This window comes from Apiotrichum porosum, assembly GCF_003942205.1.
Source record: "Apiotrichum porosum strain DSM 27194 chromosome Unknown scaffold_11, whole genome shotgun sequence".
Lineage (NCBI taxonomy): Eukaryota > Fungi > Basidiomycota > Tremellomycetes > Trichosporonales > Trichosporonaceae > Apiotrichum > Apiotrichum porosum.
In genome coordinates, this window is record NW_021167118.1 from 233,789 (window position 1) to 247,813 (window position 14,025).

The 14,025-nt window shown below is 56.0% G+C and overlaps 5 protein-coding genes across 5 annotated transcripts; 2 read left to right on the forward strand and 3 right to left on the reverse strand.

The window, feature by feature from the left end:
- Positions 1–63: 63 nt before the first annotated feature.
- On the reverse strand, positions 64–2,681 carry EHS24_001705 (uncharacterized protein; the record flags this gene model as incomplete). Its single annotated transcript, XM_028617480.1, has 10 exons — positions 64–125; positions 196–296; positions 341–597; positions 635–797; positions 851–1,160; positions 1,217–1,423; positions 1,489–1,651; positions 1,714–1,858; positions 1,957–2,058; positions 2,107–2,681. The coding sequence occupies 10 exons, from the start codon at positions 2,679–2,681 to the stop codon at positions 64–66; spliced, it is 2,085 nt and encodes a 694-aa protein (XP_028473943.1).
- A 608-nt stretch (positions 2,682–3,289) lies between these two features.
- EHS24_001706 (uncharacterized protein) lies at positions 3,290–4,724 on the reverse strand (the record flags this gene model as incomplete). The annotated part of the gene is made up of 4 exons (XM_028617481.1): positions 3,290–3,413; positions 3,453–3,766; positions 3,805–4,604; positions 4,661–4,724. The coding sequence occupies 4 exons, from the start codon at positions 4,722–4,724 to the stop codon at positions 3,290–3,292; spliced, it is 1,302 nt and encodes a 433-aa protein (XP_028473944.1).
- Positions 4,725–6,226: 1,502 nt separating this feature from the next.
- On the forward strand, positions 6,227–8,237 carry EHS24_001707 (uncharacterized protein; the record flags this gene model as incomplete). The annotated part of the gene is made up of 7 exons (XM_028617482.1): positions 6,227–6,287; positions 6,333–6,364; positions 6,400–6,535; positions 6,578–7,182; positions 7,341–7,691; positions 7,750–7,843; positions 7,966–8,237. The coding sequence occupies 7 exons, from the start codon at positions 6,227–6,229 to the stop codon at positions 8,235–8,237; spliced, it is 1,551 nt and encodes a 516-aa protein (XP_028473945.1).
- Positions 8,238–9,225: 988 nt separating this feature from the next.
- EHS24_001708 (uncharacterized protein) lies at positions 9,226–10,780 on the forward strand (the record flags this gene model as incomplete). The annotated part of the gene is made up of 11 exons (XM_028617483.1): positions 9,226–9,389; positions 9,438–9,447; positions 9,507–9,516; positions 9,560–9,582; positions 9,635–9,641; positions 9,734–9,821; positions 9,862–9,999; positions 10,072–10,271; positions 10,320–10,442; positions 10,483–10,640; positions 10,688–10,780. The coding sequence occupies 11 exons, from the start codon at positions 9,226–9,228 to the stop codon at positions 10,778–10,780; spliced, it is 1,014 nt and encodes a 337-aa protein (XP_028473946.1).
- Positions 10,781–11,262: 482 nt separating this feature from the next.
- EHS24_001709 (uncharacterized protein) lies at positions 11,263–13,195 on the reverse strand (the record flags this gene model as incomplete). The annotated part of the gene is made up of 6 exons (XM_028617484.1): positions 11,263–11,494; positions 11,560–11,609; positions 11,681–11,803; positions 11,861–12,193; positions 12,241–12,962; positions 13,036–13,195. 6 exons carry the CDS (start codon positions 13,193–13,195, stop codon positions 11,263–11,265), a joined length of 1,620 nt encoding a protein of 539 aa, XP_028473947.1.
- Positions 13,196–14,025: the final 830 nt, after the last annotated feature.

A 14,025-nucleotide genomic window follows, 5' to 3' on the forward strand; every position in this document is an offset into this window, starting at 1 on the left:
ATGCATGCGGCCATAAAGGCCAAACGAAAGAACGGCGTTACGATTCAACGAGGCCCGGCCCGCTCAGAGTTCACAAATCAAGCGGCTGATAGGGATGTAGACAAAGGGAGCCTCGAGCAGCTTCACTGATAATCGTCAGCACCACACAGTTCCCTGAGAGCACTCACCTTCACCATGGCAGTACGATAAGTTTACCATCGCGACTTCCAAGACGATGCTGGCCGATAGCACTTTCGTCCTTGACGATTGTTGAGGCTGGGCGGAATGGCGAACTGTAGTCGGACATGTTGCCATCCCTGACGGTGTCAGACGCGCGAACGTCGTACACGACTGCACGTACCATGGGTTATTCTCATACTCAGGAATCTCGAGTTTCATGTCCGAGTCGGAGAGCCCAGTTTCTGTCCTGTACTCCTCCATGTCGAGACATCTGACACTCCCCCTACCAACGGGACGCACCGCACGAATGAGACATGTAACCATCGACTTGGTATCCCAGCCATTTTTGGACACAAGGGTCAAGCGGGGATGAGAAGCTCTTAACGTGACAAACAGTCCGTTCAACAGCTCTCTTGTGATGAAGCCATCGTCGGGATGCTGAGTGGGGTCAGTTCAAGTTGGTACTGGTACTTACGGCACGAGTACCTTCCGAAGTGTATTCCCATGGAAGGAAGTAGACGATTCCCTCTACAGAGGTTGGAAGATTGGCCATGTCTATGGGTATGTGGAATCCGTGCACCTGACCTGGTTTCCGTTCGTTCTGATCGTGAGATTCGAAACCACCTTGCGTGTTCCGGCTGGTATCTGGACTTTAACAGCATGCCAGTCCCACTCAGCACAATCGGCACACATGGTATGGTTGATGAGGGGCACCAGTACAATCGTGTTGGCTTGAAAGTCGAACGTGGCTGGGCTGTCGGGGCAGAGCCCGGTAACAGGTTTACCAGTCGGCGTGAATTCAGTGAAAACGCGAACCATGTCCAGCTGTCCGCCCGCCTTGAAGACCCAACCTTTAACGTTGAAGAAATCACGCATGTCGAGAACTTTCGTATGGCGCAGCAACTCGGCAGAGCGGTCGATCTCGCGGCGGATGGGGCGCCCGTCCTCTTGTTTGGTAGCGTGACCGGTACTATGTGGCCCGCCAGATAACTGATACGTGGCTTGAATGACGGAAGACGACCATGAGGCGAGTAGACAATGATTCTGCTATCCTCACCCTCCTCTTTACAGGTTGGACCAGGCTCCCATTCCATGTCTGAGATAATGAGATGGCGATGGAGAAGGACATCGATGCGGCGGCGATACTCGTTGGACGTGGCTCGGAAGGGAATCCACGAGGCTGGGTGAAGGAGAATCGAGTCGACAATGTGTGGGAAATGCTTGTGGTCTATTGTCACAGCCCACACGATAGACGTGTCGACGACTGACGCGTCAGTGGAGGTAATCATATTCGGGCCTGGGAGCCCACTACTCCTCGGGATGACTCACTGATTTCACGCCGTTCGGCGGAACCGTCCATCGTCACTCCTGCAATCGCAATCTGGGTGGGAGGGTTGCGTCGAGGGCGAGCTGGTGCTCTGTGGATCAAAAAGGGGGTTGACGTATAACAGTAATCAGTGAGGTGGTTGACGTGAAGTGGGTGATGTTGGAACTGCCGAGAATGAAAGCGTGTCGGACAAGAGTGCAATGGTGGGTGACTGGACTGGGGCGCACCAGTTTGCTTCCACCCCCACCACCCATATCGCCCACTCTCGTCCTCAATCCACTCCAGAACAGGGCTGCCGCTATGCTTCGTTTGGATGTGGCACAAGGTGCTTCCATGTGCAGATGCATGCCGCAGAGTCGATCTGGGGTCTTGCTGGAGATCAGAAAATCGGAAAGAAAGACTACTCCGTTCCGCGGGTTCGAAGACAGTCCGATCACCCAAGACAGTCCGATCACCCACAGCTTGCCTACGGGGCGAGACGCTGGACTTTCCACTCCCCTCCGTCTCTAGGCCTCTCGTACTGAAAGCGGTCGTGGAGTCTGGTGGGTTGCCCGGCCCAAAACTCGACCTCACTGTGCGAGGTGTCAGTTGCTGAACCTGCCGAAGCCACGCCAACTCACAACGGCACCACTCGCCATGCTCCACATTGCTCTGGACACTCCACCTGCTTTCCCTCCCAACGGGCCTCCGCCGCGGCCATAGCCTCAGCCAGCTCGTTCTCGCCGACTGGCTGGCTCTGGGCGCAAGCCCACGTCCCGACTTGGCTGGCGCGTGGGCGGGTCGCAAAGTAGGCCTCGCTCTCGGCGCGCGTGACCTTTTCGGCACGGCCAACGACGCGGATCTGGCGGTTGAGCTCGCGCCAGTGGAAGTTGAGCGCAGCGAACGGGGTGGCCTCTAGCTCGCGGCTCTTGCGCGAGTTGTAGCTGGTGAAGAAGATAAAGCCCGTGTCGTCCAGACCCTTGAGGAGGGCTGTGCGGGACGAGGGCACGCCGTCCGCTGCCGTCGTGCTGACTGACACTGCATCAGGTGCAGAGACGGTGGACCGACCGGTAGCTTGGTCCGGACGCAGCGCGTCTTCCATCCATGTGCGGAAGAGGTCGATGGGGTCGTTCGGCAGCTCGTCACGGCGGAGACCAGTCGATTTGTACTCGTTGACGGCAGTGCGCAGTACATTGGAGCCAACTGAGCTGCTCATGGTGGATAGCAGGATATGGATGGTGGATGATGAGTTGGTGCTGCAGCGAGGAGTGCCGCTTGTATATGTAGTTAGTCGTGACTGGGACTAGCCCGAGTCGAGATAGAAGCACAGGAGCACATGGTCCAATGCCAACACCGTTATGGCGTCATGCCGGAGTTGAGCCGATTGGTGAAGGCCGATAAGTCTTGGCTTGGTGTACTCAGTTGACCGATCTCCATCCCCATAGTCCATCCCGAACGCCTCGGTATCTGAACACCGATCACGGTTCCCGACCGGGCCAGGGACTGCAGAACATTGTCCACTGCTCTGACTCGAACACAGAGGCGAGATGGGTTGAGCACAGCACAGAATGAAGAATGAGTGGGTGTGCGCAGCAAGGGCCTGAACCCTGCACCCCCAGCGAAGGTGATAAATGCGGCCTCGAGTCCCAACTCCCTCGCCACGTCTTCTGATACATGTGACTTTGCATAATGTGGTGTGCAGACCACAGGGAAGGAACCATTGCCGAATCCAGCCGGCGACAGCCTATGTAAACTTTGTCGACGGTGAGTTTAACCTGGAGTTGACCTTATCCGCGTGCCTGCTTGCGAGGAAGAACTGTTGGCCTAAGGGAGGAGCGCGAGGCGACCATGACTGCTGCCGAGGCGACGCTGATCGAACAAGTCTGTATCGGGAAGGACGGTGGCGCCTTGACGGTACGGGCTCGAATAGTCGCACACATCTCCGGTCCTGCTAAGTCAGACTTGAGTGATGTATCACGCGACTTACCATAGGTGGCGATCAGGAAATTCGATAGCAATGTCATCCTCCGAGAGAGTTTGTTCGTAATCGTTTCGGGACAGCATGAAGGCCATGCGATCGCTGATGATCTTTGATGGAGTCTTGGTCTCCAGCACCTCGACGGCTGTGCGGATTTGGGATAAGAACTTGGATAGCTCCGAGGTGCTGGTAGTGATGTTGTCGTCAACGATAGTGAGGCGCAGGTTATCGTTACAGGTAATGGCCGCCAGGACATGGAAAATTGCGTCCCGAAAGCCGTCCCAATGACATGAACAGTCTGTTGGGCAAAGACGAGCCTGTGGCTGCGCAATGTAAGCGTCTAAACTGTATCTGGGCTTACCGTCTGGTCTTGACCCTGGTTCTCTGTCAAAATAAAGACCATGTGCTTCAGTGATGTCAGGTAGGCAGTGACGTCAAGCGGTATCCAGCATGGCATGTTGTCCTGGAAGCCGATGACAAAGGAAACGACCTCGAGGGTGCCCGCTGGAAGCCCGTAGTCTTCAAAGATAACATCTTGACTGTCGGTCGATAGCCCATGGACCCACTCGGGGCCGTTCCAGCAATGGGAGACATTCAGAAGTGGGACAAGAACGATCCTGTTGGCGTGGATGGGTAATTCGACGGTGCAATGGCGTGCGGATAGGGGGCGGCAATACGAAATGCCCCAGTCAATAAAAAACCGCGCAGTGTCGACCTTGCCGAGCGCTTTGGATGTCCAGTTACCTGCGTAAAGCAATGCACGCACATCCACGACCTGGGCTTGACGAAGGAGACGTTTGGCCCGGGCAACTTCGCCACCGAGTGTGTCGACACAAATTGAGGCGGCGAGGGACTCGTCTGCCTTGGGCGCGTTCGGACCTCCGTAGAATCGTCGCGGTTGGAAGCTTGGGAGCCTGCCATGGGGTGAATGTATAAGGAAGTGCTCCAGACCCTCACGGTCGTCACACATTTGCCCGTCAGGACCGCACACGCGACGTGGATCCCAGTCGGTGTCGGTGATCACCAGGTGTCGGTGGAGCAACGGCTCGACTCGGTAGTAGTATTCCTTGCAAGTGGCTCGAAAGGGAATCCAGGACGCTGGGTTGAGCAGGATGAGGTCCATGATATGAGGGAAGAGTTGGTGGCTGATGGTGACAGGTGCTGTTGAGACGTCAGTGGTGGGTGCACACGGATACAAGGAAGCAGCCATGACCCACCCTTCCAGTCGCTCCCCAAAGGTGACCTGGGCTCACCAAGGACCGGCTTCGCCGTGCCATCCATGACTCTGTAAGATGGACAGGGAATGATTGGATCAATTAGCGCAACGAGGGTGATGGAGGAATGGATGGAAGGAAAAGGTGATGGGGCTGATCCGGACATTTGATTCCACTGTGTTGACAAACACGGCCAGCGACCAGCGCCCGGCGGACGGCGATCAAGTCATCTGTGGGGCGGGCTTTGATGTGGGGATCCGCAATCTTCTGTGCGAGTTTCATATACATTCCAACTGCTGCAGGCAGGAATATCGCTCAACACGTCATCCAGAGCCAGTTCGAAGACTTGAGAGAGCACGGCTTAGGTGGCTGTGCTTGGGTTCGTTTCACGAGTCGGAGCAAGGGGTTCGTGAATGGCGATTCCAGGGGCGACATGGCAAACGGCAACGGCAGCTACCCACCTGCGTTGGTAGGGAACTGGCAGCGAGGCTGTAGCAGCATGCACTAGTCTAGAGTTGACAGTCGAATGCTCCTTCCCTGGAAACAAGTCCAGAAGCCAGAAGACATTGGAGGCTGGGGAATGTCGATTGAAATTGCGTGGCAGCGGATCAACCTTCTCCCGCCGACAGCCGCAGTCGTGATGTCCGTGGTGGTGCCTGAAGACAGCCTGGTCGCGACGTCAACGTTGCTTCGGTGCTCTATGCAGCTATGCAGGCTATTCAGTAGACTGTTGGTCGTGTGACCAGCACCTCACAATAGCTTGTTCGACGTCAGCCGCGTAACACACCACCCCGACGTGGTAGGGGCTTGAGAGGAGGGTACCATGGATATGTTGGTCGCTGCCAAAAGCATGCACACACCCGCAGCACGCCTCACTGTTCGCCTGGCATGCATTACGAAATGTTGGCACTCATCATTTCTGCTCTGTTAAAGGTGTTTTGTGGACGACTTTGCGCCTCCTTCAGACGTAATGATATGTAGCATGCTATCACAGCTGTGATCGAGGTGGCTATCGCATGTTCGCTCCTGCGTGATTGTTACAATCTGATCGAAACATGTGACATGCTCCAGTGGCCAGTGGTCTAGAACCATGTTTTCGCTCGCTGCTCGGGTTTCCAAGCAGATGGGCCGTTTGATAGGCAGTATCCCTCGCCTGGATGTAAAACAACCGCTGGTCGACAACGGCCACCCCGGTTCCGACAGGAACCACTTTTGCAAGATACTGTACGGTCTGAAAATGCGGTCGCAGCCAGGTATGATGTGCGGAGATGGCAATGGCCAGGCAACTTGGCAACCGGTTGAGCAGTTTGGCAAAGTCAGCGAGTGCCTGAACGGATGAAGCCCGGCTGTCAACAGGCCCCCGAAGGTGTTCCTCTTTCTCTCGCCCTGTTGCCACTTTGCGGCCGCCTCACCACGGTTGTCTGTCGCACGTCGGGAGTAGAGCGCGCGAACTGCGTTGTTTTCGCCACAAGGATGACCGCAGGACCCCGCGGGGAACTCATAAGAAGGCGTCGCGGGGCGCCAAGTGGAGCTGTTCCAACCTTCCTCCGCAACACTTTCCACATCACCATGGCCATCCCGCGCTCCATAGTGTTCTGTTTCATGGCTGCCTTTGGCGGCTGGGTGTTTGGTAAGTCACTGAAAGCAGAGGTGGGCCTGATCGCTGACGCTCAAGGATATGACATTGGTTATATCTCTGGTTGTTTGGTGGGTAGAAACCAGTGGCAAGACTGATCCTTTAGATTATGCCGGATTTCGTCCAAACTATGGGTGGCGACTACGATGGAGCTACAGACTCCTGGGAACTCAGCTCTCAGAAGCAGAGTATCATCACATCGTTGCTCTCCGCTGGTACCTTCTTTGGCGCACTCCTTCAGAGTGAGTCCACCGCCCTGTGACACGACCCTAGTTAACCCACAGCTCTCACCTCCGACCGCCTTGGACGAAAATACTCGATCATGTTTTGGTCCGCCATCTTCCTGGTCGGGGTTGTAATCCAAACCGCCTCGTTCGGGCTTGTGCAGCTCACCATCGGTCGTTTCTTTGCTGGCCTGGGTGTTGGTGCTCTTTCGGCCATTGTACCCCTCTACATTGGAGAAGCGGCACCGAAGAAGATCCGCGGTACACTGCTAGTACTCTACCAGGTCCAGATCATCTCGGGCCTGTTCCTCGCGTACATTATCGACCTGGCCACCCATGCCATGCCCAACTCTGGATCGTGGCGCATTCCCATCGGACTTCAGATCATATGGGGCATCATGCTCATGCTCGGGGCAGCTATTCTTCCCGAGTCCCCGCGTCTGCTTCTTGGGAAGGGAAAGCAAGAGGCCGCTCTCAAATCGATTGCAGCACTGAACGACTGCAACATCGAAGACCCGCTGGCCCGCGAAATCTACGACGACCTCGAAGAGGCGGTCGCTGCGGAGAATGCCGACGGCCAGGCCAGCTGGCTTGAGTGCTTCTCCACTCGCTCGATGATGTGGAAGCGAACTCTCAATGGAATGATGATCCAGTTTTTGCAGCAGGTGGGTCGGGCACTGAATCACCTCGCCAATTTGGCTGACACCGCGACATTTGTAAATGTTATTTAATCGTGTTATTATTTGTATTTTATTTTCAGGTGGGTAGCACACATATCTCTTTATGAAAGCTGGCTGACCATTCTTTTCTTAACCTCGTATAGCTCAACGGCCAGAATTTCTACTACTACTACGGACCGGTCTTCTTCAAGGCCGCGAGGATTGAAACTCTCAACTCGTACACGATTCAAGTCCTCATGGGTGGTGTCTCATTCGCCATGGTCCTTCCGGCCATGTGGACAATTGAACATGTGGGCCGTCGCAAGTCGCTGCTCATCGGTGCCGCCTTCATGGCCTGCTGTGCCATTATTGCCGGCCTTGTCGGGCATTTCTTCACCGACAGTCCAAATGTCCCTGCAGGCAAGGAGCGCATGGGCGGAAACGTCCTTGTGGCCTTTGCACTCCTTCACGTGTCAGCTTTCAGTCTGTTTTGGGGACCAACCCCTTGGGTCTTGGTGAGTGCAGCTGAGTGAAATTAAGTTCGTGTCGCGAGACCTTGCTAACAGAAGCCAGCTGGGCGAGACCTTCCCTCTCCGCGTTCGTCCCAAGGCAATTGCACTGGGATCCGCCACCAACTGGTTCTGGAACTTCATGCTGTCTTATTTCAGTAAGTGTCATGTTGAGCGGTTGGGGATCCTTTGCAAGCTTGGGCCTAAAAGTCCATTAAGCAAGAGCCACACATGGAAACTCGCAGCAACCACCTTTTCTAGAGGAAGCTAACATCGCCAGGTCCCCTCATTGCGGCCGACATTGGTCCCCTCATTCTACTCGTGTTCTGCGGAGTGTTGATTGTGGCCTTCTTCTACGTGTTCTTCATGATTCCGGAGACCAGGGGTATCTCGCTCGAGGAGGTGGACGAACTTTATCGCTCCAAGATCCCGGCCTGGCGTTCAGGCTCCTGGAAGCCTGCGGAGCGTCATCACCATCACGTGGAGGGCAAGATGTCCGACGAGGAACACCAGGAGCACGCGAGGGCTGCGGCAGTGTTCACCCACCACTAGTTTGGAAAGGTTCAGAGGCGGAAGTAGCTTATGTTGTGTTGTTGCCGATGAATATGTGCCACTGTGTATACTTCCCGCCCGATTTCCACCGGTCAATTGTTTTGCATCACATCGAGGAACGAGGGTTAGGTGCCAAGGAATGGAATGGTGGAAGGCAGAAGGAAGGCAAACAGTCACCAAAGCGTGGTACCTCCGTGGATGCCGCTTACACCGTCTCGATCTATTGAGCGCCATCTCTGGGTTATCCTCAAGTCTTGCCACTCCGCCTCCCAATCTCGGCCACGAAACACGTCCGAGGCTGCTTCCAGTAGAGCCCTTTTGCCTTGTCCTCACTGATCTAGCCACTCACAGTTCGAGCCAGCCATGACGCCTTCGCAAGCCTTCCGAATATTGCTATCACTTCCGCACATCGGCCCGGCCTACTCTTATCAATGGGGCCGGAATGCACGACTTGTACTGCGTGCAACAGGTTGAAGCATCGTTGTTGACGAGACACGAGAGTCGCTGACCTTCCCTGCCCATAGGCTCACGCCACATCATCCATAGGCAATCGTAGTGGACGGCCGTCCGCACCGAAACTTTAGACTGCGCAATCACAATACCTTGCGGAGGCGGCGTTTCAAGTTCTGTTCTTCACAAAACCGCACCAATATACGCACTCTGAGCGAACTCTCGAGCTCTCTTGGTAACTGGCAGTGTCATCCTGCCTTTCCATCACCTCAATCCAACAGACAGCATGCATACAGCCCAGGTGGGCAGAAACACTCTGTCACGGCTCCGCGGGCCGGTTTAGCGGGCCAGCTGCGGGGCACCACGCGGATGACATACCCGGCCGAGTCCTCTCACCGTCGTCGCTCTTTTCGATCATACAGCCAGCGTGCACGTCAGAGTCGCTCACTCACTCTCCACACTCCCTCATTGAACCCCTTATACCCCGCGTGCCCCACTGTGCCCATCGCCAGCACCGCACCCCCCGACTCTGGACAGCATGGAGGATCGACTTGGAGGACCATCGCGCCGGCGACTTGCAGAGGAAGTGAAGGAGATTGTGCCGGAAGCCGTCCTCGACCCCGAGGGCGAGAGTATGGCGGCCAGGCCTCCACCAACAGGCCACTCGCCATTGTTTGGGTTTGCAGCAGGTCTCCTGTCTGGGTGAGTTGGCTTGGATGTGTTGATGGGACGCGGTGCTGATATGGGCAGCTGGACAAAGGTTTGTCAACAACATTTGTTGTGGAACTGGGCCGCTTACTGACGTCTGTTCCCTCGCAGCTGGTAGTCGGTGAGCTAAGCGGCGCTTGATGGCAGACAGCTAACGGTACCAGGACACCCATTTGACACTATCAAGGTGAGCTCTTGCAGCAGCGCTGTTGTCGTGAGCTACGCTGACCCTTCACCAGACAAGATGTACGCGCACTTCCGTCGCGCATGGCTAACAGCAGTGCAATGCGCACCTCCAGGAACTTTCAACGGCGCATGGAACTGCGTGACCCGAACAGTGACCAAAGAGGGGCCGCTAGCACTGTATAAGGGGGCCTCGGTTCCAGCAATATCGTGGGGCATTACGGACTCGATCTTGATGGGCAGGTGAGTCACTGGAGAAGCTACAAAGGCTGACGTGACCCAGTCTGCACAACTATCGTGCCTTCTTGAAAGACAATGGCTTCGCTGAGCGCATTCCCGGTTCGATAGAAGATGGACCTGCGGGAACCAGGCTATCGATCCTGGGCCACAGCATTGCGGGTCTCTTTGCTGGATGGACGAAGTGAGTCGGTTGCGCTTGGGGGCCGAACGGGACCTCGAGTCTCAGAGTGTTCAAGCACGGCTGACTTTGCAGTGCCTCGGTCGCACACCCTACGGAAACGATCAAGTGCAAGCTCCAGCTGCAGCTCGTGCAACCTGAGCATTTGCCAAAGCAATACTCGGGCCCCTTTGACGTCGTCCGCCAGACGGTCGCTGCGCAGGGCATCACCGGCATGTGGCGCGGCCTCGGTGCGAGCTTCATGTACCGCTCCTGCTTTGCAGCCATGTTTGGAGGTGAATACATTTACAGCATCCGCTTGGGCCCTCTCTGACAGATATCAGGATTTGAGATCTTCAACCGCCTATTCTCCAGCTGGAAGGGCACCACTTGGGAGATGTCCCCTGGTGCAATCAACTTCTTTGCTGGTGGTATGGCGTCCAACATGTACTGGTTGGCGGCATTGCGTAAGTCTTATCCGTCCAGAGTCATCTGTTCACACTCCAGCCATGGACAATATCAAGAACCGCATCATGGTCGACTCGCCAACCACGCCCAAGTACAAGGGCGTTTTTGACGCGTACCGCAAGGTCTGGGGTGAGACCTACGACGGGAAGCGCGGTCTGGGCTGGAATAGCCAGGCGCGAGTGCGCAACTTCTACAGGGTGAGTGCTGCCTTGCACCCATTAGACCGCACTGACAACCCCTACAGGGCTTCGTCCCAGTTGCTCTTCGCGCTTTCCCGACCAACGCTGCTGCTCTGGCAGTATGGGAGGGAGTCATGCGCTGGGCGGCGGCCAAGTGAGGTATACGCAGCTGATTGGGGTACCTAGCAGACAAGCATTTATATTGCATCCAACATCGACACCTTATTGATCCTGGGCGTAAAGCTCTTGGGATCCGTGGCCTCTTTGTGGACTCTCCGCCCCACTCACTCCCTGTGGTGCTCACATGACATCAGCTTCCGTCCTTCACTCATTGTTCATTAACCGTGTCAACTAACTCCCATGGCCATGGCCACGACATTCAGACTGAGCCAGGCCTTCAGGCCCTTCATGGATGAGATGGAAGCCGCGCACACTGCACTTTGGTAAGAGCGAGTCAGGGACCACGGTAGAATGCATGCTCAGCTACATGACAGCTACAAGCACTTCGGATTAACAACCATCGAGCTAGTGGGAGGGGGAGGGAGGAGGGGGAGGCGAGGCGAGGCGAAGCGACTTAGGGTCCTACGAAAAGCGCATGTGGGCGGAACGTGGAAGGCTGAGGCAGTGGAATGACTCAGGCTCAAACCTCCTGGTTGCTACTCTGGAAGTGGAGCTGAGCAATGTTGTCGTCGAGGCGACCGGCGGCGGCCTCCTCCTTCTCCTTGGCCTCATCGGTGTCGGCGCTAGGTCCACTGGCGGCGATTATGTCCTTGCCGGTCTGCGGGCCGTCGAAGATTCGAGAGATCTCCTCGAGGATGAGGCCCTTGGTCTCCGGGTAGTAGAAGTACATGATGACGGCGACGACAGTGATGCTAAGAGGTGTTAGTTCTGGTGAAATAAAGACACTTTTTTCGCTTAGCGGACGGGAAAAACGTACCAACCAATCCACACGAAGTAGTACTTCCACGCGATGGCTGCCATGGCAATCTAAAACGGTCAGCATTGTCTGTGGATTGGGAGGCTTTGGCCACTTCGCCAGCCGCTGGTGGGCAACTCACGGGATTAACAAAAGTGTTGAAAATGACACCGGAGATGGAACAGATGAGCATGATGGAGAAGCCTTTGGCACGCATTTCGAAGGGCAGGATCTCGAGAGGGTACGCAAAGGTGAGGCCGGTGAACTGCGGCATGGAAGTTAGAAGGGCCACTTGGCGAGATCAAACACCAGCAATACTCACGGCAATGGCGTAGAAGAAGAAGTAGATGTAAAGGAAGGCAAGGACAGCGAAACCCGCGCTCTCATTACCCTGCTCCTCGTACACAGCCGAACAGGCAGTGATGATGGCGTAGGACACAAACTGGCCGGCGATGGAAGTAAGCCACAGGGGGCGACGACCAAAGCGCTCGCATGCGAGAGCACCGGCGACCGCTGAGAGCCAGTTCCAGATCTGCAAGCACGCGTTGTAGATGGCCTGGTCGGTGCCCGAGGTGATGCCGACTGAAGTAAGGATTGGGACGATGTAGAAAGTGATAATGCCGTTACCGACCATCTGCGAACCGAAACCACAGGTCTGCAAGGTGTCAGTTACTGTCACTGCAACACGTTCCTCGTGCTCACGATCAAGATAAGGAGACGGTGGCGCATGCCCTTGGTGGCGATGAAGGCGCCGTAAGAGACGTCCTTGGACGCGGCACCGATCTCAAGCGCCGCCGAGATCTCCTTCATCTCATACAGGACCAGCTCGTCGTTCATGTCACCGTTGGCGTGGTAGCGAGCGAGAATGCGGTGCGCTTCCTCCTGGCGACCGTGGCTGGTAAGCCAGCGGGGCGACTCGGGCACGAAGGGAATGATGCAGAGAGCGATGACGGGAACAACCATCTGGAGGAGTAGGGGGAGACGCCAGCTCCAGTCACTGTCGATGTGAAGACAACCAAAGCAGACCCAAGCGGAGAGGACGGCGCCTGTGAACCAGCAGGTCTGGATGAGGGCGGTGACGACGGCACGGTTGCGAGGGTGGGCAATCTCGGTGGTGTATGGGCCGGAAGAGACAGAGGTGACGCCAGACCAAAAACCGTGGAAGACGCGGGCACCAAACATCAACCAAGCACCCTTGGCCCATGCGAGGAAGAAAGCCGAACCAACGAGGAAAACGTAACCGATAAACTGAGTCTTCTTGCGGCCCAATTTGTCCGTGGCAATGGCGGCGGGAATGAGACCAGGGAGGGAGCCGATCGGCTGGCCAGCGACGATGGCACCAATCACAATCGAGCTGGGCACACCGAGAGCCATCCAGAAACCGATGTTGGCTTGAAGACCAGCAATGACGGTGGCATCGTATCCTGCAGAATGTCAGCGACAGGTCACAGCAATGGTCACGCCACGGAAATGCCACACCCGGTGCAATTCACTTACCACTTTGGATGGAGGAGCAGAAGCCAAGGAAGATGGGCAAGGCGAGGGCGCGCATGCCGGGGTCCTTGTACCACCACTCGGCGGTGTTGTTGCGGAGCTCATGGATCGGGTTGGGCTTGGCCTTGGCCTTTACTACGTCCTTCTTGGAACCGAAAGGCATGGTGTTGCGCTGGGTAAGGCTCGGTGCAGATGCGGAGTGTGGGTGCGATGGGAGATGGAGATACAATGAGAGAGAGGCGGGGAATGGTTGGATTGAGCGATTCAAGCCAGGATGGCACTGGTTTATATCTACAGTATGTTCACTCCTTGGCCGAGCCCTTCACCTTGGCGGCCAACGGCGGAGGATCTCACCGGCGTTCCCCAACTGTGACTTTGGAGTGGTCGACGTCAGGAGCGTCATCGCCGATTGCCGATGGCGGCACGAGTCCGAACGGTCTCCGAGTCCGAATAGGAAAGGGTGGGTGCAAGCAAGGACTTTGCCAGTCTGTGAACATCGCCTCCGCTACAGTCGTGAGTGTGAGTCGGGTGAGGTGATGCGGATGGCAGCAATTGTCCGACTCCGATCTAGATATCGGCAAGCCGGCTAGAGGGGCAGGAGGGCGCTGGGACTTTCATAGAATCATAGGGCCTTTCGAAGGGAAACTACTTGTTTATGAGTCTGAAGCTGTGCCAAAAAGGGCATCATGAGGTCGGCCCAGTTCCCTCTTCAGGCGGGTCGGGTTCGCTTCCTATCGGTCATCCAGGGTTGTTTCGTCGGAAACCGAAATCACATCCACAGCCCATCTGGGCTGCCCGTGTGTATGGTGGGTACACAGCACCTGGGCGTGAGGCCCAGAATTTTGATGACTTACACTGTTGGTATCGCTTCCGTCCATGATGTTAGCTGGATCACTGGGCGGTCGGTCAGAGGAAAGAATAAGAACGTCATTTTCGGCGATTTCTGGGACGTTTTTCATGGCCGCAAAGTTGCCTGCCGACTTGAGGAAGGCG